The sequence below is a fragment of the Typopeltis vanoorti genome, chromosome 1 (genome assembly GCF_054136105.1).
Source record: "Typopeltis vanoorti isolate ZY-2024b chromosome 1, IOZ_Tvanoo_1.0, whole genome shotgun sequence".
Lineage (NCBI taxonomy): Eukaryota > Metazoa > Arthropoda > Arachnida > Uropygi > Thelyphonidae > Typopeltis > Typopeltis vanoorti.
Window position 1 is genome coordinate 118,074,009 of NC_143549.1, and position 27,757 is coordinate 118,101,765.

Here is a 27,757-nt window from a genome sequence, read left to right on the forward strand (position 1 = left end):
GGTATTCTTGGCTGTATCGTTGTGTGTTCAGGAGACCGGTTTGCCTGCTTGCTGTATGAAAAACACCAGATAAACTGGCGGAAAAAAACCTACTACCCCCGCCCAAGACCGGCTAACTTGGCTATGGCAGATCCTTCAGCTCCTCACGTCTCCGACGGGAATCGAACCTAGAACACTCCTTCCCCAGGCATATGGTTGCGAAGTGCACAGCCACTAGGCTAACCGCGCGGACTAAATAAAATTGTGGTTGGTAGGAAAGTGAGGAATGGATTTTTTTTTTTTGCTCAGAAAGCGGGAAATAAATAAAATTTATTAGCAGAGGTGGATTTGGGTGCCTTTTCATGATTAAAGTAAAGTATGATATGTATTTTGTGAATAATGCGTATAATGCACACCCCTCCCCCGTGGTGAGTCTTTAAAGTTCACGGAGAAAAGATAGAAAACAAAATTGCAGATCTATCAATATTTTAATATCCATAACACAGTATGTACAGCAATAGCAGATGTGTGCAATTACTTGTAGATTCAAGTAATTGCACACAGGGATAACAAAAAAAAAAGGCTTCTTTGAAAAATTTGAAAATTAAATTAAAACAATCACCGTATATTACATTGAAGGCATAATAAATAAATATGCACATATTTAAATCACAGTCTTTCAGATTTCGGGTTTTATTATTTGTGCAGACAAATACCCAGCAAAGATTCCGGTATAATACATTTGAGAATCTATATTCCACAATCAGCAGAAAAGAAAAGAAAAGACATTTAATTCCCCCCCCTCCCCAAAGCATAGCGAATAATTCAAGATACCTTCATGAATAAGAATTTAATGTTAAATATAAAAATGAAACTTTAAATTAAGAAATATAAAATAAAACCACTCATTTTAAAATTAATTTTTTTCTAATGAACCAACAATTTGAATGATTTCTCCTAATTTAGGCAATTCGTATTTTAGGTATTGCTGTTTATATAAATCAACCAGCTGTTTTTTATTCTTTGTACAAAATCTGTCTTCAAAGAACAAGAAGCACTAATATTTTATATACAGTTTTTTCTTTTGGGTAGTTTTCACGTATGTCCTTCCACTTTTCGTGAAAAGATAGTTGTCATGGAGTAAGAATATAAGATTTAATCTCATTCATAGCTTCGGTTGACGTATGCAGCATTTTGTGGCCGGTTCCTCTGTAACATACAAAAAAATACTTTTATTATAACAAATACTGTATTCAGTTCAGTTAACACGAGAAAAAAATATTATTTTAAAAAGGTTCGTCTTCAAGTGAAACAGGTTAAAAAGTTACCGAATAAAAAGTTAATATTTTTACAAGTCTACTATTATTTCATTTTTCTGGTTTTATTTTATGGCGTATTATCAAACAGTACTGTTTTATTGTATTATTTTGGCACTGAAGGAACAAAGTAATTTCTATTTCCCCTCCCAGTTGTTTTACCCATTCAGAGGATATTCATTTGTTGACGGCATTCATTCTTTGACTGAAAAAAAAAACACGTTTTTTTCGGTTGTAATTCTTTCCACTAGCAATACCAGTACTGCTTAAAGGGTCTAGTGAATTTTCTGTAGGTCGTAAAGGTTTGAAGATTTGTGATAAGACCATTCTACCATTACCAAAATACATGTGGTAATTTTTCTATGTGTGTAAGAAGGAGAAAAGCGACACTAGCATAAATAATGCATTTTTATCCATTTCCATTATGCATTCATGTGCTGTACTGTTCCGTGTGCTGCCCATCTCCTTATGCCACAAACTGCATCCTTTGTAATGTGTTCAACGACAGAACGCAGCTGGTGGGGACTGATGTTACGCACATGCTAATTTATGTGGCCTTTCATTGCTAGCAAGTTATTGGGATGATCACATAAACCCTGTCTTTGAGAAATAGCCAGAGCCAAAGGTCACAGGGAAGTCAGATCAGGTGCAAGAGGCGGCCATGCAGTGGAAAACGCACACTTGTTAACGTTGGCTTCAGTAAATTTTCTCGAGGAACTTCCTATACGGATCGACCGATGTGTGGAGGGACCCAATCCTACATGAAAATGAGTGCATCCCTGCATAGGCTCTGCTTAAGCTGTGACACGACAGAATTGTGTATCATATCGTAATACCTCTCTTCAGTAAGGAAGCAGGTCACAGGACGCCACTGGCTGATGTCCTGAAAAAGAACAATGGTCCAATGATAAACGAAGTTGTAAACCCGTACAAGAACAGCAGCGTTGGGTGATTGCAGAATCAGAATGAAGGGAAACCCTCCTGGAACCTGCGAATTGAGCGATATGAACATTCCATGTATTTATGTGGTTTTCACAGTGCTCCTGGTGGTGAATTTTGTAAATTCTTTTTTCCCCTCAGACATCTCTTCCATTTAACGCACAATGTATTCTTGAAAAGCTTCACAACATTTGGATCATTGGATGGAGCTCCACAAGGCCGTAAACAGAGATACTTTAATTTTGATCATTCTGTATAGTGATGGGGAATCTGAACAGTTTCTTTTCTTACGTTGAAGCATTCTAGAGAATTTCAGTCGGACGAAAGGTCTGAAACTTGGAAGTACACCTCACTGCCTGTTATCTATTTATGGATTTTTTAAAAAGTATTTTAAAAATAATTTTTCGAGTAACAATGCGTTGATCTGTAAGATGAACATTTTATCAAAAGTCCTGAAAAAAGCAGACGATACGTTTCGGAAACACATCGTGCTTGAAATATAAATCTCTTATCTTTAATCCCTCTTTCTAAAAAAGGAAACCGTTTGAATAAAAAAGGTCATGAAACTAAACGCACCCAAGTAAAAACGCCAATAAAAAAAAAATTGGGAGTCTGAACTTCAGTTATTCTGTCGATTTATTTTTAATTAGTCGAACTCAGGAAAGTGTTGTTAACCTGCCATATATTTAGTGCCTGATGGAATGTGTAATGTTTCTAACTCTCTTGAAAGGAAGAGATGGGAGAGACGACTGTATCACTCAGTGGGAAGCCTTTTAGTGGCTCGGAGAATGTTCCGCTTCAACATCTTTGGGAGCCTGAGGGAACAAGAATACTGCCTTGATGGAGGTGTATAGATATGGTCAAGATTAGGATAAATGCCCTTATTACCAAGGCTCGTTTAATCCGAGTTAGGCATAATATACTGCATGTAAGGCTGGATGCAGATCCAGAGAAACTGACAATATATCTCAATATTGTCTTAGAACCCGCATCTTTAGTATTCAAAGACATGATGCAGTATGCGCCAGCAAAAAGAACCAACTACAATAGAAAGGATGGTTAGTCGGAAAGAACCCAAATATTAGGACTCAGTTAGGCATAAGACAATCTGATCTTTTGTCATCAAAACATTTAAAAATACACCAAAAGTATTTCTAAGGTATGTGGAAAAGATGTGACCCAATAATATTTACGGAAATTTTTGAATTAATCCTATTCATGTTAAGTCTCAAAATTTATTTAAAATTCTAGATACATTTTCTTTTATAAACTTCAGCATCTGCAATACGTACTTCAAATGCTATTCACGATAACGTGTTTTGAAAGGATGATATAAATCAATAAATGATTTATGTTAGTAACCGATAGAACAGTTTTTTTACGTAATGATTTTAACATTTCTAAATATGAAATGCATTAAGTTTATAATAGCGGACGTTTGCATATAAATACTTCAAATTTTTAATGTTATCATTCAACATCTCTCTCGCTCTCTCTCTCTCTCTCTCTCTCTCTCACACACACACACACACACACACACACACACACACACACACACACACACACACACACACACACACACACACACACACACACACACACACACACACACACACACACACACACACACACACACACACACAATGAATTAATAGTACTATATTCAAGAATAATTCATAACTAAAAAATACGCAGGGTACTGATATTAATATCTTAATCCTTCCTTGTAGATTAATCTTCATAGTATAAATTTTTACTGTTTTTACTGGAAGCGAAATGTTGTTTATTTCACTAAATCAACGATTAAAATTTTAATTCACCTTAATGCGCAATAAATTCATTTTGTCCACAGCAAATGTAAGAAATCGTGTATGTATTAAAGATGAATTTTATATTTCGAATAATTTTTACTCCCGATAATGACATTTAAAAGACAAACTGCTGAAAATTATTTATGCTTTATCCTATTATCCTACACTGATAATTTATAACTAACCTGCATTATATTTGATCCTCGGATTTTTATTTTTCCTTCTATGAATTATTTTCCATTATGATGGATGTTGCTGAATTACTTTAGTAATGTTAATTTTCGTTGCACAGAAATTATTTACTTTTTTTAATATTAAAAAAAATGTAATTACGGAAAACGAAATAAATGGGAAAAATACGGAAATTTATTTTCATACCGATATATTTGATATTAGTAATTTGCATAAAAATAATTGAAATAAGAAAATAATACTTCATTTAGTAAAGTGTCTTACCATTTCCTGTTCCTCTCTTCCATAATCCGGATAAGATTGATCTTTACCTTTTTTCTTCAGCCTTTGGAAAACAAAAAATACATTGTTTTATTGTTCTTTAATAAGAGGAAAAATTACAAGTCAAAAACTATAACTATAACTATATATATATATATATATATAGATATCCTTCGTATCAGTAACATTTTTGAATTTTAAATAATTGTGCTACTTTTACTGTCATTTAAAATGATTCTCAAGACAAATCATAAGAGACTTCCAAATGTTTGACAGTCTATTTTTCACTTGGTTGTTCTATAATAAATTTAGTTTATCTTTATCCAAGTGTGAGCAAACAATGTTTGCGCCTGAAAATATCTTCAGGACTGAGATAAGGTAGTACAACACCGGGAAACTCGCAGCAAAGTGGATCAAGCTCTCAAATCCTTGTCTCAGTATCTCCCATAATGCACAGCACATCTCCTTGAGGACATGTATACTGCTATGCATTAAGGGAAGGGAAACTACCCATACCGGTTTCGACCTTTATTGCGGTCTCGTAAGTGGGAGGCAGACCCAGAGTGGAGATACTAAGGCAGAAGCAATAGGAGAGGTCATTCTTACCTATAGGAGTTACCAAAAGGTGTGCCATCTTATTATTAATTTACTCTGGATTTAGAGAAAGATGTTTTAAAGTTTATTTTTCATTTGGGTTGAGTGTACTACCTTACCTCAGTCCTGAAGATATTTTCAGGCGCCAACTTTGTTTGCTCACACTTGGATAAAGGATTAAACTAAATTTATTATAGTCTAACCAAGTGAAAAATAAACTATCAAACATATATATCTAAATCCAGAGTAATTTAATAATAAGGTAGCACACATTTTGGCAACTCCTAAAGGTAAGGATGACCTCTACTATTGCTTCTGCCTTAGTATCTCCACTCTGGGCCTGGCTCCCCTGACGAGACCTCAATAAAGGTCGATACCAGTACAGTTGTGGCCCTTCCCTTAATACATAGCAGTACACATTTGCGCAAGGAGATGTGATGTGCATTATGGGAGATACTGAGACAAGGAGTTGAGAGCTTGAACCAGCTTTGCTGCGAGTTGCTCGGTGTTGTACTACCTTACCTTAGTCCTGAAGATATTTTCAGGCGCAAACTTTGTTTGCTCATAGTTGGATAAAGGATAAAACTAAATTTATTATAGACATCCAAATGAATCTTGCGAACTTCTTGCTATGCTATTTATTACTCTCAGAAGAATTTAACAAAAAATGCTTCTGAGAACTTAATTCAAACATAGCACTTTCTTAAAATTAATAGTTTTAACTGCCCAATATGAGAGTAACTCACTGAAACTTAAAAACTTAATTCTCTCACAATTCAAAACAATTAGAGATAGAAGGAAATGAATCTTAAACATTTATATACGTTCAAATACATTTCGAATTATACACCATATGTTTCATGAATGAAATAAAATGTGAATGCTAGAAAGAAGTATTCACCTGATGATCACTGCTACACTAATTACGATGGACAGAAATAAGAGAACTCCCAGAGTCGCTCCTACAATGATTACGTTTTGATCGGATTCTGAAAAAAAATATCAAGAAATATCAAAGATATCCAAAAATATGCGACTGGTTATTTATGCTTTAGTGAACATTAGAATATTTGTATAACATAATAGAAAATGGAGATATAGCGTTGTTTATTATTTCCACGAATTTTAAACAAGAAGAGCAATATTTACATACGAAAGTACTCGAAACAACGTAAACCAGTGTAGCACATAAGTTATTGCATTTATTGGTTCTCGATTGGTTCGCTTTCAAATGAATAATATGAGGAGGGACACTAACAGGCTGAGAGCATTTAGTCTAATCATAAGGGTAATTTTTTTTACATTTCTGTCACAGCCTTAAGACACACAATCTTCATATATTTAAATATTTACTACAAAAAAGAAAGACGAACAGAAGTAAAGGTTTCAGAAATATTCTAATGTCCGAATAATAATTGAGCAACTCTACTTTGGATACTAAGGAAAAATTGCGCACAAATTATTGCGACACACGTAAGCAGCGGAAAGCATGTGGAACTTGGAAGTTTCTCAATTCAGAGTAACCCATGCCCGAAGAGATGGTTTCAATCTCAATCATCACTGTCCAGAAAATCCGTGTGTTCAACCTGGCCGCTGAAATAGAAACTTTTATTAATATACTGTTGCACCTCTTTCAGCCAGAATTACAACACATATGCGGTTGGCATAGATTCCGCGAGGAGCTGAATTGCCTCTACGTTTACAACATACCAAGTGTTTACCAGACAGTCCTTTGATAAGCTCAAATTTGATGGAAGGGGATTTGCTTCCGGATCTGTTTTTCTGAAACATCCCATATACAGTATTTTTAATACAGTTCTAATCCGGACTTTCTAATGCCTAGCGAAGATGGTGGAATTCGCTGTCATGCTCATTAAACATTTCCCATATCTTGACTCATCGGATCACATGATTGATATCACAGAAATCAGTCGTTTCCGCATAGGAATGCGACTGCTAATACTGGTCCCCTTCAATTGCTCTTTTCCTAGATCGGTGAAATATGGGTCGAGAACAGCCTTCACTAAATATTTCGGTCAATTACTTCGCACAGGAAAAGGTTGTCTGTGCAACCTCTCAAGTATCATCTCTTTCCTGACGGAGTGTCTATGACAACAGTTACGCCTCCTAGACGAGCAACGTGGTAAGATTAAACACCCGAGATATCTTCCCTTTTGAGAAACCAGTCAGCTCTACTATTTTTAAAATCGTGGCTCCAGATAGACAGGCACCCACAATAAGCCTTTTATTCACCTCCGAAAGATCCTTTGTTTTTTTAATTGGGATCATCTATTCGACGAATACTGACGGAAGCATTCATAAATAATTGGTAAGAACGCGTGGTGACGCACAGAGCTAAATATTTTGCATATGCAATACGAAAGTGAAGTTTACGTACATCTGCATAGAGGTTTATAATTCATTGCCTGCATGTGTATAAAGTATAAAGAAACATGGAGAAAAGTTGCTTATTTACATATGAAGCTGCTGCATAAACCAACATTCATGCATAATTAAACTCTAAACTTATTAAAGTACCTTCTTATCCTCCTCTTCCTCCCATTTATCTACTTGTGTTTATTCTTTGGAAAAGAACCCTTTTTCATGTCCTCCCAAACACTGACACCTTTATCTGTTCAAGATACACATCACTAGATTATTTTCCCCATCTGATCACTTGCCCATACACGCCATTATTACGTTGTACTGCAAGTTTTGTGATTTCTCGTGTGTGGGTGGATGGAGGGTTTGCGAAGCAAAATACTGAGCCATTTTATTATGTGTGTTAAATGGTATTCTTCTGAACTATTATTTTTGAGATCAAAATTCCGAATCCAGGAGGAAAAACGCAGTCACTTCCACACAAGACCATTTAACTTACCTTCAGTTAAAAATATATAAAGGTTTTTTGAATTCTGGATGAGATTCAAAACGATGTCTTTTCACAATACAAATTACAAGTCTTCGGACAAATGTCACGACGTCCTCGAGTACAAAAATTAACTTATACAAATGGTTATTCTCAGTTGATTTCCTACAAAATGACTAACGGTGTCTAACAGAAAACTTATTAATCAAACTTTCAGTTCTTGTTGATGCGGTTCGGATTGTTTGTAAATAAATGTTTTAACGTTGCAAGATATATGTTGGAAATATATAGAGTTTTAATTTTAGGAGGAGAGAAAATTAAGAATTTCTTAAGTAGAAAAGGAAGTAAAATTTTGTCATTTCTTAAATCAGAAGAGATAAATCCAATTTTAAAGTCAGCGCTCGTGGTGATAATAATAAGGAAGAAAATGGCTACCTAAATGTCACAAAGATGTTCGCTAACGTATCATGTACACTCCATTTAAGAAATTATAACTTACTGCAATATAATCGTATTCTTAGAAGTCTGATATAAAAAATGTATGTAGTACAAAAATGTATACATTCTGCTGTTGATTATTATTTCCTTATAAAACACCGCAAGGTCAAGCACTTCGTCTTTCATGCCCGATAGTGTGTTGGTGATAACTTGGTTTAGAGGCTTCATTGGACTCTATTTGAGATTTATAATAAAGCTTGTTTATTTCATATATTTAGATAAGAAAGAAACAAACAAACATGTGGTAAATTTTCCTTTTACTTTTACTTCAACAAAAAGTTTCAACATATTCCTTAGAAAGATTTATGAAAGATCCAAGTCAGGATTTAAGGAAATTGCAATAAGAATAATTTTTCAATATTAAATATTACAGATACAATATTTACATCCGTAAATATTTCAAATATTTCTGGATGTAAATAAATTTTGACAGACTTAATGAAGTTAACACAGAGTTGGCTTTCGTCCCCTATACTGAAGTTGTGTCGAGTATTAATTTATGTTTTTATGGTTTTTTGAATGAACTGAAAGCTCTCCCCGCCCCACAAAAAAAAAAAAAAAAAAAAAAAAAAAATTCCGCAACAAATCATGTCTTTTCTGTATCATTTGTATAATTATTATTATTAAATTACATAGCGTAAAAATGAGAAACTTTTAGCAAAGAAATATTATTCTCATTTTTTACAACTAATTTCATAACTGTCACTGTTTACAAATCGCACTCTCTTCCCTTTGAAAGCAGTCTTTTTTGAATGTAATACCTTACAATAGAGAAATGAAGGAACTAACTAATATTAAGTGCTTCGTATGTGGTCAATGTAATCTGGAATTGAAGTGGATGTGGATTACAATTAAAATTTAATTACTTGAACTCTGCAGAAATTGGAAAATATTGTGTCTTCTAAAGTAAGAATGTGCATTATCATATTTTGAAGAAATTATATTGTAGTACACAAACACTATGCAATGAATTACATCTAAATTTAATACCTACTTTTTAGATTTTTCGCTTCTATTTCGCAGTATGCACCCGAATATCCATCCTTGCAACTGAATGAAAAGAAATTTCATTATAATTAGCATTCATTTCATAAATTATGCAATTTATAATAAAATTACACCAACTGAGTTTAATGTGATCACCGTCATGTTAAGTATAAGGAAATTAGATTAGAATGTTTTGCGCGCGCGCACGCACGCGCACACACACACACACACACACACGCACACACACACACACACGCGCACACACACGCGCACACACACACACACACACACACACACACACACACACACACACACACACACACACACACACACACACACACACACACACACACACACACACACACACACGAATAAGTTAATGTTTCTTATAAAATAAATCCAATAGAATATTTTATGAAACTAATTATATCAGATTTTGATAAGAAAGGGTTGACATTAATATACCTCTTTAGTATGTATATTATTTTTACTTACTTGCAGAACCATTGATTATCGCCTATGACCTCACATTTTCCATCATTTTGACAAGGGTGTGAACTGCAGAGACCTAAAGAGAAACATGTAAGATATATTAGTCCAGTTTAATAAGTTGACTTCAGGGACGGTTGGAGGTTATGCGGGCCCTCCGTAAAACGTTATTAGTGGAACCCCCAAAATATTTGTAAAAAATGATTTTTTTATCGAAAATTCATACCGTCGATGATCAAAGGACAAATAATAAATTTAAATTTAATTAAAATAACTCTAATATCAACGCATATCTGAAACATCAAAATTTCTCTTATCGAATTTTCTTAGAAATTGAAAGTGCGAGGCCGCTCGGAGCGCAGGGCCTCGGTTTGAAGCCCGAAAAAACAATGTCTGAGTCAGCCCTGATTGATTTTCAAAATCTAAGATATCTAATACACAAAATATGTAATTAAGTCTGACAGCTATCATTGTTCGCTTGCATAGGCGATACATCAATCACTCGTATAATTTTGTATGCCACACAGCTAAAATATGCTTTTCAGTAATATATGATATATTTTAAGAAAATTATTCTACCATGTTTATGCATTTTGTTTACTTTTTAAGCTTTCAGTGAAGTGTTAATTTCAACAGTTGTTTTTAATTCCTAAATGTTCGGAAAGGTTGAGGTATACTCTGAGCCTGCAAGTGTATCGTAATCACGCTCTTTTCTCAATAGTGAGACGGCACGAATTTGTGAAGACGAAAGTAAATCTCGTAAGGCTCCTGGACCATTTAAAGTGACTGGATTTGATTATGGTTTTGAGGGTTTGAGTTTTTCCATTTTAGATATGGAATAAATACTGTTGAGCGATTAACGCAACAGTGTTTATTCCATATCTAAGACTTGAAGTTCGATAAATGGTGTTTAAGGAGATTTGGATGAAAGATGGTTTGACTTCTTGAATGAAGACGAGATAAGTTAGAGGGGGTGGTCAGCCACATCTTAGTACTCTCCTATGTAAAGAAATTAGTACTATCCTATGTAAACATGCTGTTAGAATGCTGGACATTTGGTTGGTAAGATTTATGTAGAGTGATTCAGAAGGTTTTACGAAATGAGGTAGCTCTGAACGAGATAGATCGACAATATCGAAGAAGGCTTTTAATCGAACTGGCATACAGTGGCAACGACGCAGCAGCGAAATACCGTAAGGAGACACGCATCTGGAGAGGCAAGATATTTCATCTGGTGAGACATTCATGACTGCTGTTTGCGTGATGAACTTGTATGTATTTATGTATGGAAAGCCCTGCTTCACAAAAATGCACCATCTTAAATTACATCATCAGCGCATGATGCTACTTTCATTTTCCAGTACATAAAAAACAACAGTTTAACATCGCATCACTAAAGTACCATTAAAGAAATCAGATAAAATATTTTATTCCCCTAGAGGGAATATGCGAGGCGTTTTAGAACTATCTAGCTTTTGAAGACTAAGACTAAGGGTTCAATCTCCACTGATAGCAAATCAGAGATAACCGACTCAAGACTATCACTAATTACACACAGTATCCGGTGAAGAGATGCGGCTGAGAAGTGCCCCCAATTTCTGGTCTCTAACCCTAACGCTGTGTTAACTTTCTGAAAATAGTGTGGGTTCTGCGGTTGATTTGCTTGAGTTTACAGGTAGAAAAACCCGTGTTTCCGAAAAAAAAAAGAAAAAATCGTGCCAAGCTGACTAACTCGGAAACTGGTTGAAAGATGCTTAGTAAATGGACTTGTGATTTCAATCAGGATTTCTCCATCACTGCAGGTCATAAAGAGTCCAGCTATTCCTGCCTTGAGATTTTCTTCTCCATTTTGTTCAAACTTTCTTGATCATTGGGTCTTCCCACCTTAAGGCCAGTCTTCCAGGTTTTCTTTTGGTATCTCTCGGATACCAATTTGTTACTCTGACTGTCCATGTATTGCTTTTCATTCTGGCGAGATTGCTGCTGAGGATTGCTTTTATTACATCTTTGAGTTCAGACTTCTTCCTGATTTCTGTGTATTTTATGTAGGCTATTTTATTTATATTGCACATTCCTCTTTCTATCGCAAGTTGAGTTGTTATTAAGCTGTTCTTTAAACGTTGCGTTCCAGTCGTATTTACTTGTTTAAATAATTTATGTTTAATATACTGTTCGTTATATACTTAATTAGCTCTATTTATTCCAAAAACATTATCACAGTATGAAGTAAAAATATCGGTAAATAATTTTTTTAGTTGTCATAATCCTCTTAATTTCAAATTTTTCCTAGTCACAAAGAATGACTTCGAGCACCAATTAGGTACAATAAAAGCACTTTTTTTAATAGGTACAAAAAAAAAACAAAAAAAAAAACTATTTCCCTTGCCAGAGGTCGACTAGCTCGGGAACCGGTCGAAAAAAGGCTTAGTAAAAGTTCCTCTGGTCAGCAACTAGAACTAAACCTCCGACTCCCTTTTTTAGGGAATGTCCAAATACTTTTCGCATGCTTAACATGCTTAATATGGACAAAGTCAATCTTTTTGAAAGTATTCGCTGTGCTGTAGTCGGAGCAGCTCTACCTCCTAGGAGAAATAGTAAATGATGAATGACTTTTTCGCTATTTCATTGGTGTTATATATGATAAAATTCATAATATTTCAGCTATTTTGTGGATTGGCTTGGATCTAGGAGAGAAATTTAGTATACGATCCATATTATTTGCATGAATCGTATATGCGTGTTGACAGTATACTGCATTCCTATTCTTTACCTGTAGACTTATGATGCAGCCTTAAGTGCAATTTCGATTGAGAGTGCATTGGCTGTTATTAGTCTTAAAAAATGTGTTCGGTTCAGTTTTGGTATGGCGACTGGGGATTCTTTCCATTTAATAATTAAGCATCCAATAAATTCTTAACGTTTGATCTCGATCGATTACGCTCTCCGTGCATTTTTGAATCCGATTACTGGACTGACGTGTACTTAACAGTCGTTAGTTCATTATTGATGTTTTCATATCGAGCCGTTTCCAGAATTAATTGGTATATCCAGGAGTCGCCATGAAAACGTTCATGAAGGAAGTAATAAAATAGAGTGACTAAAATAAAGAGCCAAAAGGCTTCACATCGGCGATGTAAATTTATTTAAATTAAGGGATATTAAATACCACATTATTTCAAAGCCGAATAAGAAACTCAAAGATAGAAATAAAGGAGTTTCATGCCGAATATAGCAAACTATAAAAGTTTCGGCGGATTGTAGCGTAAGCTAAAGCACATGGTACCATACCAGGGCAACTCGTAGCAAAGGTGGGTAAAGTTCAGATCACTATTCTTAGTATTTTCCATAATATAAAACAAAACTCCTAGGAGATGTATGATGTTATACATTATGGCGGAAGGTCACTACCCAGACTGGTTTCGACCTTTATTGAGGTCTCATCAGTGAGTAGGTAGACAAGGTAATACGGAGATTATAGTGAAGAGAACTTGTATGCTTTGCTATACGAGTTGTCGAAAAGGTGCACTGATAAATTACTAAAATAAAGAACCAAATGTTTTCACTTTGGCGATGTAAATTTATTTAAATTAAGAGGATATTAAATCCCACATTACTCCTTGAAACTCTTTGATTTCTATCTTTGAGTTTCTTATTCGGCTTTGAAATAATGTGGGATTTCATATCCCATTAATTTAAATAAAGTGAGTTAAAAAGTATTTTCATTATTGCTTTTAAATGCTAGTACTTGAAGGCACTCTTATTTATGAGAATTTTACTATTGCAATACCAACATAATTAGGGCTTCACAGTTATTACAAATACTAAGTTGCTCACGACGTGATGCAAACATCAATCTTCTCTGCTGCCTGCAAGAAAAACGCAACATCATAAGAAGAAGATTATTAATAAGTACTTGAGATTAAACATCCTCGGATGTGGGAGAAAGCGAAATCGAGTGATTCTGATTGCTTCATATTGCTTGAAATTATTATTCGGTTTAATTACTTTTTATCGTTCAGCTGCTGAAGTCTTATTGTATGCGGTATAAATTGTCTGTATAATTTTTCTTTATTAAAATTATTAATATAACTATGAAAACGAATTTATTGAAAAGAGTGGATTATGTTAGACAAGATTTACTAATTCGCATAGACTAACATGGCCCAAATTTCATGTAACAAATGAATCTCCTTCTTCTTACAAATGTAAATAGTGGTGGCTGACACTAAATTTAGTTTCTCATAAGATGAAATTGAAGTCATGGAAAGCCATGCTGAATGTTGCTTTTCTAATGAATTGATCGCTACAAATGAACGTGATCGAGTTTGTCTTAAATGCAAAATTCTTAAATTTCAAAATGCAATTCTCAAAGCAGTGTAAATGCAACTCATTCATACTGCTTGCACACACGACATCAAGGGGAAATCTATTCCAGTCACGCACCACCTTCTGAGAGAAAAATCTGGCCCTCATTAGTGTAATTCATTCTCGGCTTCCAAGGAAGTCCTTTTGCCCTTTCCCCACCTTCTATAAAATGAAAAATTCCATCAACTGAAATCTTCTATGACCTTGGCAGAAGTTTGTACCTCTCAATCAAATCATCCCTCTTTCTCTTGTTTGTTAGTGGTAGCAGTATACAAATTCTCAATCTGTCTTAATAATCAGTGGCCTACAATGCTGATATCATTTTTAACACTGTGTGGAGTACAGGAATCACAGCGAAAACCAGGAGACCAGACCTGCGCACAATAGTCCAAGTGAGGTCTTATCAACGGCTCGTCAAGAGGCAATTAACATCCTGTTCTTTACATGTTAAAGTTTTTCAGCATTGCAATTATCTTTTGACTTGTATTTATAATCTTTGCTACACGGCCCAGAACTCGAAATTGCTATCTACTAACGCTCCAAGATGCCTAGCCTGATCAGTTATACGACACTCTGGCGTGATTGTATATACGACATTGTATATCCGTTCACGCCAGTGCGAATGACTTTACATTTACTCATGTAGCTTGCGAAGAAATTACTACGATCAAATAATAATGAAACGAGGAGACAGCCACAAACATCATATATAATGGATATTACATAGGTGAGTATAGGAATTATATCTCCCCAAAAAGAGTCAAAATTATAGATGTCGACATAATATTCTGTGAAATATGGTCGCATAAATAGCCTGACAGCTGTGCACTAAGCTCGATATAAGGAAGTGTACAAGAGACATCAAACCCAATTCTTCCAGAAGAGTAGATTTTGACTCACCAAATGACAGAGTAGATGGCCGTCAGTGTGCAGTTTTGTCCTACGTATAATAGCCTGTCACAGATGTCGGAACGGATTTCAGTGATCATGCGGGTAAAGGAAACAGTTGCATATCTTCAGTTTCAAGATACTCTTCACCAGTTGAACTGCATAGACAGTGGCATTGTGATTATGGGGGGAACCGCTCAGACATGAAAATGCATATTAGACCCTACATGTGGTTCTTCCACCTAATGTTAGTACCACTGCGCATTTACAGTATCCTTATAAAAAAAATGAAGATGGGTGCTGCAGTTGATCATTATTCGCCCCACACGAGAAAACTACCTCCATCGTAGGCGTCCTGTCTAGCCTCTGATATTTCGAGAAATCTGGATGGTCACATTCCTCCTTTTCTTCAAATCAAACAACTTTTGGAATCCATTTGTAAATTAAACTGGGGGTCATCGGAATCAGGGCCTCAATTCACATATTCATAGCTCTAGTTACGACGAGTTATGCGGTCGTTTTTAGCTAATGGGATACAAACCACTGGCTTCCTTGCCTACAATACACTTCATTTTCTCCTTCTTTACACAGTACGGTTGAAATACCTTTCGATTCTTGCAGCAGCACATTAAGACAGCTGGTCAGAGGACATCTTAAGATTTGTTCTTGTTATTAAAGCTAGACAGCGGTCTATTCTATTTGATGTAGCTATAGAGTGACTTTGACCAACACTTCGTGGAATGGTTTATGTCTTTTGAAACTCAGTCATTATTGCCAAGACGATACTTCTTGACATATAAAGTTGACATGTTGCTTTCTCGTGCGACTGCAGGCTTCAAGTCATCCAACGGCTAGCCATCTCGAATTCATCTAAATGATGGTGACTTGCCATACTGAAATAAATTGAGATATGGATATTTGCTGAAGCAAACCAAACATAAAGTGAATGACGTTATATGGTCGCAACTCGTTTATATAGGCATGAGTAATTTGCATCGCATGCAGTCTACTAGCTCAATTTGTATTGGATACTCGGAATCTGCATACCATAATTTCTTATTTCTATCAAATATTCGTATTCGCATTCGAGAAGTAAACCAAGTCTCACCTTCTTCTGCCGAATGATTTGGCGCTTGTTTGTTGGTTGAAAGTTTGTTTTATTCGCTTGGATATAAAAATGAAAACGTTGGATTTTATGAACTTCACTTCGATTTAGAATGCGACAAAAACACGTGAACAAACAAAAAAAAAACAGATTTTCGTTGATGTTTCCAACACTGAAACGGTGCGAATGTGTTCTTTTTGACAGAAGGAACATATTCTATAGAGCATTCAACTATAAAAATGGTAAATATTTTGCTATTTAAAAAAAAAAAAAAACTTTCTATGAAATTGTACGATAGCTGATACTCTGACCTAACCTGACAAAAAATAAAAAAGTAAGTAAATAAATAAAAACAAAACTTACCCACGCATTTTTTTTCTTTTGGATCAGTACCATCATCACGTGTGTAATTCACTCTACAGCGACACTGATAGTTACCTACTAGGTTTACACATTCGGAATTTTCTTTGCAGGCATTTTGTTCAAGACACTCATCCACATCTAATAGAGAGTATTTTAGAGGAAGTGAGACTGGGGAAATTAATCACAGCCTATTCTCTAATACACTTAACATTAATGCATGCTAAATATAGGATGCAATTACATAAACTGAATTGCTTTGATTTTGCGGTTATAAAATTTAAAGTGAAAATTATACACGTTATTCCTTTTCATTCCCCTCATGACTGTTAGATTTTTTCCACTAAGTGTCAGAAAAGCCATTATATTTAATAATCATAAAAATATAATGCAACGCAGAGCCCGATGATCTCATAGCTACCTCTGCACTGAATTATGAATCGCAGGTGCATGATGACAGGGCGGTAATAGAACTGTTTCGTACACTAAATAAGATTTTGCAATGAGAAGGTGGAATACAGCACAAAGAGTAATGGAGTGTTCAGCTGAACTAACTCCGAGTTTCAGCTGTTTCAGCATTTGAACTAGATATATAATTTGCCTCTCAGGTAGGGAAGATTTAATAAGAGTGGAATGAATGTATGATAATCTTATTGCACAAAAATGGTGCAAAAACGGGTGTTCTAACTATCAACACATCAATATTTCTAGAGGAGTGACGAAGATTTTGAAGTAAACAGAAAGAGCTGGCATACGGAGATACGTTGGCATAGAATATACTCTTTACAATGAAGAGCATGAGTTTACTAAGGGAAGATCATGGGAAACTTTCTCACCTTTTATAAAAATGTTTCGTTGGGTTAGACAAGAGGTACAGATACAATATGATACTTTAGGATTTTCTGATGCTTTAGACAAAAGACATCATGGAAAATTATTGGATAGTTACAGGATTGGTTTATAAAATAGTAGATCAGATTAGATTGACTGGTTGTCTTGGATTCATGGGTGAAGCTTACCGTCATGATACACTAAGGCTATAAGTGTATCATGACTTGCCTGTGTAATCATGACTGTAAGTGGCCTATATTCTTCTGGCTGATTTGTCTCTTTTCGGAATAAAAGTCGCGAATGTTTGGAGAAAAATCTTGAAGTAATCAGAATTTTCATTAAGAAACCCTGGCACTATCAGGTGAGTTCAGATAACCTACATGAAACTGGAAAGATTAATAAAGGATCATTGCGGTCTACACGGGATTCTTAGTGTTTCGAATCAATTGGAATCGTTGAAACCAACTGAGCTGTGGAAGACATATTGGATAAGAAGGTAGCTTCCTTGCAATTATAAAACAATATCTTATCGGATCATGTGATTGACTGAAAGATTTATGGTTAACAGTAGTGTACCCCTCCAGGGATTAATCATTGGTCCATTGTATTCGGGTTTTACATTAATGGCATTGGTAACGATTTGATAGGAAATATGCAGTTATTTGCTAACGATTCAAAAATAGGCGAGGTAATCAGGAATGCAACAGACATGCAGTATTTGCAAAATGATTTGAATAAGTTTTAAATCTGGGAATGTGAAATATCTATCATTTTAATGTTAATAAATGTAAAGGTATAAGGCTTGGTATGGTAAGATAATCAGCGAAGTATTTTACTGCCAGTAATAAACGAACCCGATTAAGTTAGAAATCTTCAGAGTTTCAAAAGGTAGGAAGTTAAACTTTAGAAGGCACATTGCATCGATTGCGAATAAAATTCAGAGGATAATTGCAAATGCAAACGAACACTAATGTAAGAATACGAAAGTCGTTGCACCTCTTTTCAAGGCCGTGATATGACTTCATTTGGACTATTGTGTGCATAACTGCACCATCTCTTGGTTTTTGAGGTTATGCAAACATAGTGAAGCGTTGCAAAAGGAGAGTGCTATGGATGACGCGAGAGTGTGGAATGTAGATTATGAGAACACTTTGAGAATTTGTGCACTGTAGACACTAGAAAACAAGAGAAAAAGGGATGATATGATTGCGATTTACATACCACTGAAAGAGTCATACATGATAATTGTAGATGGAAGTTTTCGTATTATGGAGGGTGGGGAAGAACATGAGACCACCCATAGAAGTTAAGATGAATGGCCATATATCGATTTTTCTCTCATACAGCTGCGTCTGATTGAAATGGCTTGTCTTTGGAGATTAAGAGGGCAGACAGTGTGAATGAATTCAAGAGAATGTATAGAATGTATGAGAGGTGTTGCGTGTAATATGTGACCTCCCTTGCGAGTCTCGGACTGTTTAGAGTTCTTTTGTAATAATAATAATCATAATCCGCAGTGGTACGTACTGTCAATTAAGACATATCACCTATGTACAGTGGTTTTCATAACCATAATTTTGTGATAAAATCTTTTATCTTATACTTAAAATTTGTGATTTCTGTATGGACTGTAGTGTGTACTCCTGGCGAGGAGAACATACCAGGAGAGAAGAATAATCGATTTTCCAGAGAACGTGCTATATCCTGTAGAAATGCATTTAGAGGCCTAAGTTTACATGACTTTTTTTGTCTTCAGAATAACCAGCGGCAGAACAAGTACCCAGATTCGGCTAAAACGATTTAGAAATGCCCTGTATGATGTTTCCGAATGTTCTATTACACACACACACACACACACACACACACACACACACACACACACACACACACACACACACACACACACACACACACACACACATGCTATATTAAATTTAGATAAAAAAATAATTATTGTAATAATTATTTAAAGGAAAAAGAATATGTTTTTGAAATAAGGGAAAGCGGTGATGGCAGAAGGCCACCGCGTAATTTTTCATAACAACTGAAGAGTGAAATAAATAAATGAAATGAAATAAACCTATTGTGTTTTTCTTTTTCAATACTCAGTATAAACGTCTTACCTTCACAAACTTCAGCCTGTACCTCGTCGTCATTTCTTGCATAAAAAATAGAACGATATCCATTTTTGCAGGTACAGTTCAATTTAGGTGTTAATGACTCTTCAAAATTACATACAGTAGAACTAGAGGGACAGTAGGGTGGACGCAGGTCATCCTCACAGCGGTTAGTGTCGGTGAAGTTTGCTATAATAAGAATACAAAAAAAAAGTACAAGTAAATATGAAACTTATATTTTGATGCTTTATTGTACCAATCAGAAACAAATACATCGCTATAAATCGTTAGGCTTTTCCTTTGACAATTGTTTTTTTATAAATATGATTTTGTTAACAATTATCCTACTGAATGAACAAAATTACTTCACTTTAGTAAGCACGGACCTGAGATAATTTGATCTGTCTTAGAATAGAATAAAAAAAAAATCTTAAACATGAATTTCCTCAGAGGCTGTGATTTGGCGTTTTTTTACATGAGAACCATTATTGTATAATATTGTTGTCGCATAGCTGGAATAACTCTTCCTGATAGAGAGGCTATTATGAAATTATCCATCATAATGTTTTAAGCATTGAATATTTTTTTATATTAAAAGGTGTCTTTCTTTTTAAATACTACGTTTTTAAAACGTCGCTTTTCTTTTTAAAGTTGTCTTTGTTTTTAAATACTATGTTTTTATAACGGCGTTTTTAAAAATTTTAAAAACGCCGAATCAAAAAAGCTGGCATTCGGCGTTTTTTACATGAGAACTATTAGTGTGTGATATTGTCGCATAGCTGGAATAACTCTTCCTGATAGAGAGGCTATTATGAATTTATCCACCATAATGTTTTAAGCATTGTATATTTTTTATATATTTAAAGTTAGCGGAAACTTTTTTGAAGCACTAGCCTGATGATCACAGAGGACTCATTTCAATCTGTTGAACCATTTAGAAGGATGTGACGATAGGTTTACCAGCAAAACCAACGAAGATCAACTAATATATTGATTCCGTTTAGGAATAATGTCCAAGTGAATTACTGATGGATTGCATCTACTTTGTTAAGATATAATCCAAACATCCATTATAGAATATATCTATAATGAATACCTAACTCTTTCTAGCAGTCAAAAGATTAACCACAAAAGGTATTTGACTTCAGTTCACACCCAATGTTCTAAATTACTCAATCTTTTATCATCCACTAACAATATAACTATAACTATATATATGTATATATATGAGTGTGTGTGTGTGTGTGTGTGTGTGTGTGTGTGTGTGTGTGTGTGTGTGTGTGTGTGTGTGTGTGTGTGTGTGTGTGTGTGTGTGTAATTTAATAAAAGAGATTACTCGGCTACTAAAACCGAGGGATAACAAATTAGAAAAAAGTATGTATTATTTTGATGGCACAACTAGTTCCTTCTTTCTAAGACTTCGTTGGTTACATAATATGTAAGTGAAAAATGAGAAATACAAAAATATACATTACTAGAAAACTACATCTACAAATAGTCCGCGGTGACTTGGTGTAGGGAAGGATAGATACAGTGCGTTGCTAACTCCTCCTCCTGCGTCTGCCATACACAGTCAGTCAAATCGAAAAATGCGTGTATCAGACGTTACATGCGCTTGTGCGACTTGGCTAGTAAGACGCAGCGATTACCATTAATAATATTTCAACCTACTTACATGTGCGTGTTCCTATGAAGACGGACATTTTGTTATTAAACAAATATATAGGTATTCTTTTTTAATTATTAAACGTGAGCTTCTTATGTTATTTCGTCAAATATTTCAAGAAGTTAAAATAATTTTTTAGCAACTGTGGGAATTAAAAAATTTTATCTAATACTTTTTTACTCATAATATTGTTATAATTGCATTTACAACATCGCTAATACTATAAAAGTAAATGGTTATTTAATTTTTTTTTACCCCAGCATGCATTCAACTGAGTCGACATAAATACATTAGTTTTGTTCAATAAAAATGGACAGATGAGTACTTTTTGTCGAGAAAAATAACAAGGCAATATGCTTGATGCGTTTGAAAATTGTAGTAGTTTTCAAAGAATATTATTGAAAAGACATTATACGCAAATACATGCTATCAAATTCAATGTATATCAAGGGATGTTTCGTAAAGACAAAATAGAGGGACTGAAAGAAAGTCTGCCATCTCAACAAAGCTTTTTCAAGGAAGCTACAACTCAACTATTATAACCTATTATCAATAACAACTATTATAAAAGCTAGTTATGTGATAGCAAGTGTGATTGAAAAAAAAAAAAAAACGGATTTTTCTAAAAGAAGATTGTGCCACTAAACTTTAGCTAGACGAACTGAAGAAATAGGAAAATCTATCGAAAAATATTTGAAGAGTAAAGCTGCCAATTTCAAATTTTATGCTTTGGCGATATATTAAAGTACTTATGCTACAGATACAGCTCAATTTGCCATTTTTATTAGAGGTATTGATAACGAATATAATATTATTGAAGAAATGGCTTCTTTGGTGCCATTAAAAGACACAACTAAATTTCTTGATGTGTATATGAAGCAGTAAAAATTACATTGAAGCGATTTTCATTAACCTTTGCCAACATATCTTGTATAGCTACTGATGGCGCCCCGGCGATTGTTGGTAAAAAAGCTGGACTTATAAAGTTAATCGAAAATTATGCAATTGCCGCTGGCAACTCACATTTATTGAAATATCACTGAATGATACATCAAGAAAATTTATGGCCGAAAGCTTTAAAAATGAACAATGTAATGCAAATGGTGATCAAAGTAGAGAATTTCACAACTTTGATCACAATTTGCATTACATTGTTCATTTGTTCATTTGTTCACTAAGGTCCAGGGATTGAATCATCATCAATTTCACGGGTTCCTTAAGAGTATGCATGCTGATTATGTGGACATCATTTACTTTTCTGAAGTAAGGTGGCTAAGTCGGGTAAAATGCTGAAGAGATTTCATGATTCGAGAAATGAAATCAAATCATTTATGGAATCAAAAGAAAAAATTGTACCAGAACTTGACGATAAATAATAGCTCGCAGATTTAGCATTTTTTTGTGGAATTAACACTACCTTAAATGAGTTAAACATGAGTCTTCAAAGTGAAAATCAACTTATCTGTACTATGTTTCAAACCATAAGAGTGTTTGAAATTAAACGTAAATTATGGCAAGCTCAAGTTATTGTAAATGATTTTATGAACTTCGATACGTTGGCTAAACACGATCCTGGGAACAGTGAAAAATATGCTGTCTTTCTTTTCCTTTTTATACAGGAATTTGAGAATAGGTTTCAAGACTTCAGAAAAAAATATCATTTTTTATATATATATATATATTTGCGACTCCATTTTCTGTCGACATTAATATATTACCGTCGAATTTTCAAATGGAATGTATAGAGTTGCAATCATATATTCAACTCAAAGAAATATTTGATCACGTCTCTTTGCTACATTTTTATATGACCTATCTTCTCAGAGAAAAATATCCTTCGTTTCACAATCACGGTTTCTTCATGTCATCGCATTTTGGTAGTACGTACATTTGTAAACAGCTATTTTCAAGAAGGGAGCATATGAAGAGTAAAGTTTCCGGCGAAAAACGTAAGCTCTCACTACGAATTGCAACCATTTCCACCGAACCAGACATTGATGCATAGGTTTCGCCTAAACAAGGCCAAATATATCACAAGTTTTGTGTTTATGGTGACCTCTTTTTTTTTTTTAATGTCATAATAAAAAATTTTAAAACTGAAGGAAGTTTTGTTATTTATATAGATTAACTATATTATACATTTTATGTGCGGCCCAAGACAATTTTTCTTTACTCAATGTGGTCCCGAAAAGCCAAAAGGTTTGACACCCATGCTCTAGAAAATTACAGTTTAGTATCGGAATGCTTGCTGGATCACGCAGACAACTGTATCAACAAAAAGAAAAACAGATATTTAGGAATTATGGATAAATTCGATTATGTGCTAATATAGTTTAAAATAACAAGTGCAGTCTAGTACCATTGCGCACTGATATGCATGAAAAACTAAAACGTATTCCCATTTTGGAAATATGGTGATGGCGGTGACTAGTCGGAAAGTTTAGCTTTAAGCGATTGTGCAAATGCTAATATTTTAATAACACCTTAGAAGTTCGCACAACGATCCAACAACAATTTGCGAGTGCATAGAACGAAGGCACTGCTTTTAGTGTAAGTACTTAGGATATCATTCTAAGAAATAAAAATAAATAAATTCAGTGAAAGAAGTATGACGTGCATATGTCAAGAAAAAGATCAAATTCTACAATGCTTAAGCTTTAACTATATTAGAATGATTCCCATTGCTTCCGAATATCAATGAAAATACACTTGCATTATCTGATAACACACGTTCGTCAACCATTTAACATCCTCTAACAGTTCATCTTCTAACTCAAGAAACAAATTGTTCTTCATTCGTTTCATTTTTCCACAGCTGTATTTCGAAGTACTCACACATTTTATGCATTTCCTAAGGAGTACAATCTACATGTCTTCAAGTCCAGTAATAAAAAATCTTTTCTTTTGCCACACCTTTTTGCCCTTCAGGATACTAATGTACTATGTACTGCAGATTAAACAGTACATCTCGGATTCGATTATTAGAAAAAAAAAAAGAAAGACCGTCCACTTAGGCGTGCAGCTTTACTGGACAGATTTATTGAAATTCTGTGCTTTTGCTCTGATCTTTATTAAAATTTTTCGTGCCAATAAATTCCTGTTAAGTGGAACGTGTAAATTTAGTGCTAATTAGAACCAAAATGTTCTAGAATTATGCTGCAATAGTAATTAATTAGATGAAATAAGATCGCATACGCAAGGGAATACTTCTTCATTATACACAATATGAATTGCCACTCCTGCTCTGACACCACCAACCCTTTTGACGCCTGAAGTGGCTTAATAAGCTTTTGTGTTTGGTTTCTAGAGAAGGATTTCCTGATTATATATATATATATATATATATATATATATATATATATATATATATATATATATATATATATATATATATATATATATATATATATATATATATATATATATATATATATATATATATAATATTAATAAATAAATAAAGGTATTCAGCCCATCCACAGTACTAATGACCTAGAGGTTTAGAAACTTTCGTTGAGGAAGTCACATTAAAAAAATATGGCTTCGTCTATATTGCTTAATATATCGTCTCTACACTTTCTAAAACCTAGGCGTCTTTTCTATTCAAGAAGCTATTTTACGCCTAGCTTCTAACTCTGTATAAATTCCAAACACGCCCATTTTAGGATACTGTTCGGACAATTGGAGTGTTACACCTAAAACTTCCTTAAAAATTCTTGCTGTCCAGAGAAGAGCAATTCGGCTCATAGACGACCCTTCCCTCCTACGCTCACTTCAACCTCTATTTCACAGATGTATTCAAGCACTGTTTCTGCTACAGTTGCTTTCATGATCACTGCACCAGTGATTTGGGAAACAACCATTCCTCCACTTGCTGTTAGGCCTGTTAAAACAAGAGCAACTGCTGCAGCTGTCCAACATACCTTTACAATGCAACAGCCAACTCATCGAACCTGATGAGCTTCCCTTCTTCCTTATTTATTTCATTTACCTCAATCCTCTGAACAGCTTTCTCAATGATTTGTTTCCTAAACAGTTTATAACTACAACTGTTTAAGAAGAATGCTAATAGATTGTTATTCTTTCATAACCATCATCTGCACCTCACACATGGCACTGATCTGTTGTAGGTTCTAGAACCTCTCTCTTGTGGGACAAATAAATAAATAAAGAAAGAAAACGACCGAGCTACGGAGGAGCTTTATTGTATCCCACTATACGCGTTTTGTCCTGATACATTGCGAACTGCATCAGTAGGTTTCGCTATATCTATAAGAATTATCAGAACGATCAGGTTTGAGAAACTATACAATATGCAGGAAAATGTTTTCACGAAATATCAGAGTGACATATGATTCTCTGCCGCTAAACAAGCCTTGCAGCGATGGACCCTATACCTCCATATATTAAGGTATCTATGAGATGCTGCTGCGACAAAAAATGCGATTCTTCAACTACAGCAGACTTTATCTCATCATGTGATCGAGGCAGTATCTCTCGATGTACAATGAGATAGCCACGGGTTTTGCTAGATATCGTCAGTTTCAATATATAGCGAATGAAAAAAAAACCTTATCAACACATTTTCAATGGAAATGTTTTCATCTGTGGCTACAGCAACCTCAAGATACAGTAGGTGACATTCCGGCTATTAGAGGCAGGGAGTTGTCTCTTCTGGTTGGCGCAGACTTCTGATAACCTTGGTCGTTCTTCTTCTTGTAATAGTTTCTGTCGTGTGAAAGTGCCCCCATAGTGCACAAGCACACTTCCTGATTCCGTAAGCCAAGGTGGCACCTTCACCTGCGACTGTCCTCATCACTCATGTTTAACATATATATATATATATATATATATATATATATATATATATATATATATATATATATATATATATATATATATATATATATATATATATATATATATATATATATGTATATATATATATATATATATATATATATATGTTAAAGATACCAAGCAATTTTATAGCTAGGTTTTAATCCTTTTTCCCAAGTATGCAAACTGAGAAGTAAGTAAAGTTTGCGCCTGAACATAGTTCAAGTCTGAGTCAACCCATGGTAGAGGATTAAAACCTAGCTTATAAAATTGCTTGGTATCTTTAACATAGTATATACCCAAGGTAAAAAACCTTTCTACATCTTACTATAATCCTGAGATTTTTATTTAATAAGGTCAAAGCACCTTGTGGCAACTTTTTTAGGTAAAATCTATAAGCTCTGCATTACTTTAACTTTGGCATTTTTTTGGGTCTAGCTCCCACTGAACGAGACCTCAATAAAGGCCGAAACCGGTCTGGGTAGTGGCCCTTGCCTTTAATGCATAGCACCATACATCTCTGCAAGGGGATGTACTTTGCATTAAGGGAAAATACTAAGGAAAGTGATCGGGCTTACACCACCTTTACCACGAGTTGCCTCAGACTTTAGCTATGTTCAGGCGCAAACATGAATTACTTGTCTGTTTGCATACTTGGGAAAAAAGGATTAAAACATAGCTTATACAATTGCTTGGTATCTTTAACATAGTATATACTCAAGATAAAAAACTTTCTATATATATATATATGTGTGTTCTGTTAATATTGTCAAGCAGTGCATCTCCATACGTGTTTACCCTTTTGCACTAGGCATAGGAAACCTTTGAATACGAGTGATCCTTTGAAATATATACAGAGTGTTTCTAAATGTTTCGTTAAACTTTTAATTTTTGTTCCTCTGCTGATTTTGATAACAAAACGGTCATATAAATACAGGGAGGGGAAAAGCTTTACTACAAAGATATACGTAGTGTGACGTGACATTGTGTCATATTTTACCCACTGGTGAGGCGAAAGGTTTGGTATTCCAATAATATTGTGCTGTATATAGGAAATCATCGAGGAAAGCTACTACCCCTGCTACATCACACAGAAAATGTTAGGAATGCGCTCCGTGAGAAAGAACATATATCAGCGTCAACTAAGCTATTGCCGTATATGCTCGATTAACCTTCGAGTAGTCTGCATGGTCGTGTAACCCTCCAAGATCATTTTACATAGAGCCTGTTTGTTAAGTACCGGCGTTGCATACCACTGTATGCAGATATCGGGAGATCGAGGAGGCCAATCAACCTGACGACATACTATGTCTGTACGAAAGCGTTACTGTAGTATGTTTACATGAGCTTTTGTCATCAGAATCGGTTTTAGAATAATTACCCAAGATTTGGAGAAACATTATTGTAACACCGAGCCTAGAAGGAAATATTATTGTTGCTGTCCATTTTAACATGCGACAATATCGATTTATTTCTATATATGCTAAGGCAGTACGTAGTGAATTGTAAAAAAAAAGAAATGTTAGTATTCTTTGATCATAATTAGATTAGTCTGCAGGATTTTATAGAAGAATGTTAATTTCAAGGTTTGGTTTACAACTAATATTCTTCCCAAGTGAATACGAATCGTCTCTAAAACAGAAGAAAAATC

General features: G+C 34.6%; 1 protein-coding gene across 1 annotated transcript in view; it reads right to left on the minus strand.

The window, feature by feature from the left end:
• Nucleotides 1-448: 448 nt before the first annotated feature.
• Nucleotides 449-27,757, minus strand: part of LOC150110347 (uncharacterized) — a 227,789-nt gene continuing 200,480 nt past the window's right edge. The window contains exons 26-32 of the mRNA XM_090396216.1: nucleotides 19,608-19,790; nucleotides 16,657-16,794; nucleotides 9,942-10,014; nucleotides 9,454-9,509; nucleotides 5,994-6,081; nucleotides 4,502-4,562; nucleotides 449-1,188 (exon numbers count right to left, since the gene is read on the minus strand). Coding sequence (XP_090252342.1) covers nucleotides 1,141-1,188; nucleotides 4,502-4,562; nucleotides 5,994-6,081; nucleotides 9,454-9,509; nucleotides 9,942-10,014; nucleotides 16,657-16,794; nucleotides 19,608-19,790 — 647 coding nt within the window. The 3' untranslated portion in view covers nucleotides 449-1,140. The remainder of the gene's footprint in view (nucleotides 1,189-4,501; nucleotides 4,563-5,993; nucleotides 6,082-9,453; nucleotides 9,510-9,941; nucleotides 10,015-16,656; nucleotides 16,795-19,607; nucleotides 19,791-27,757) is intronic.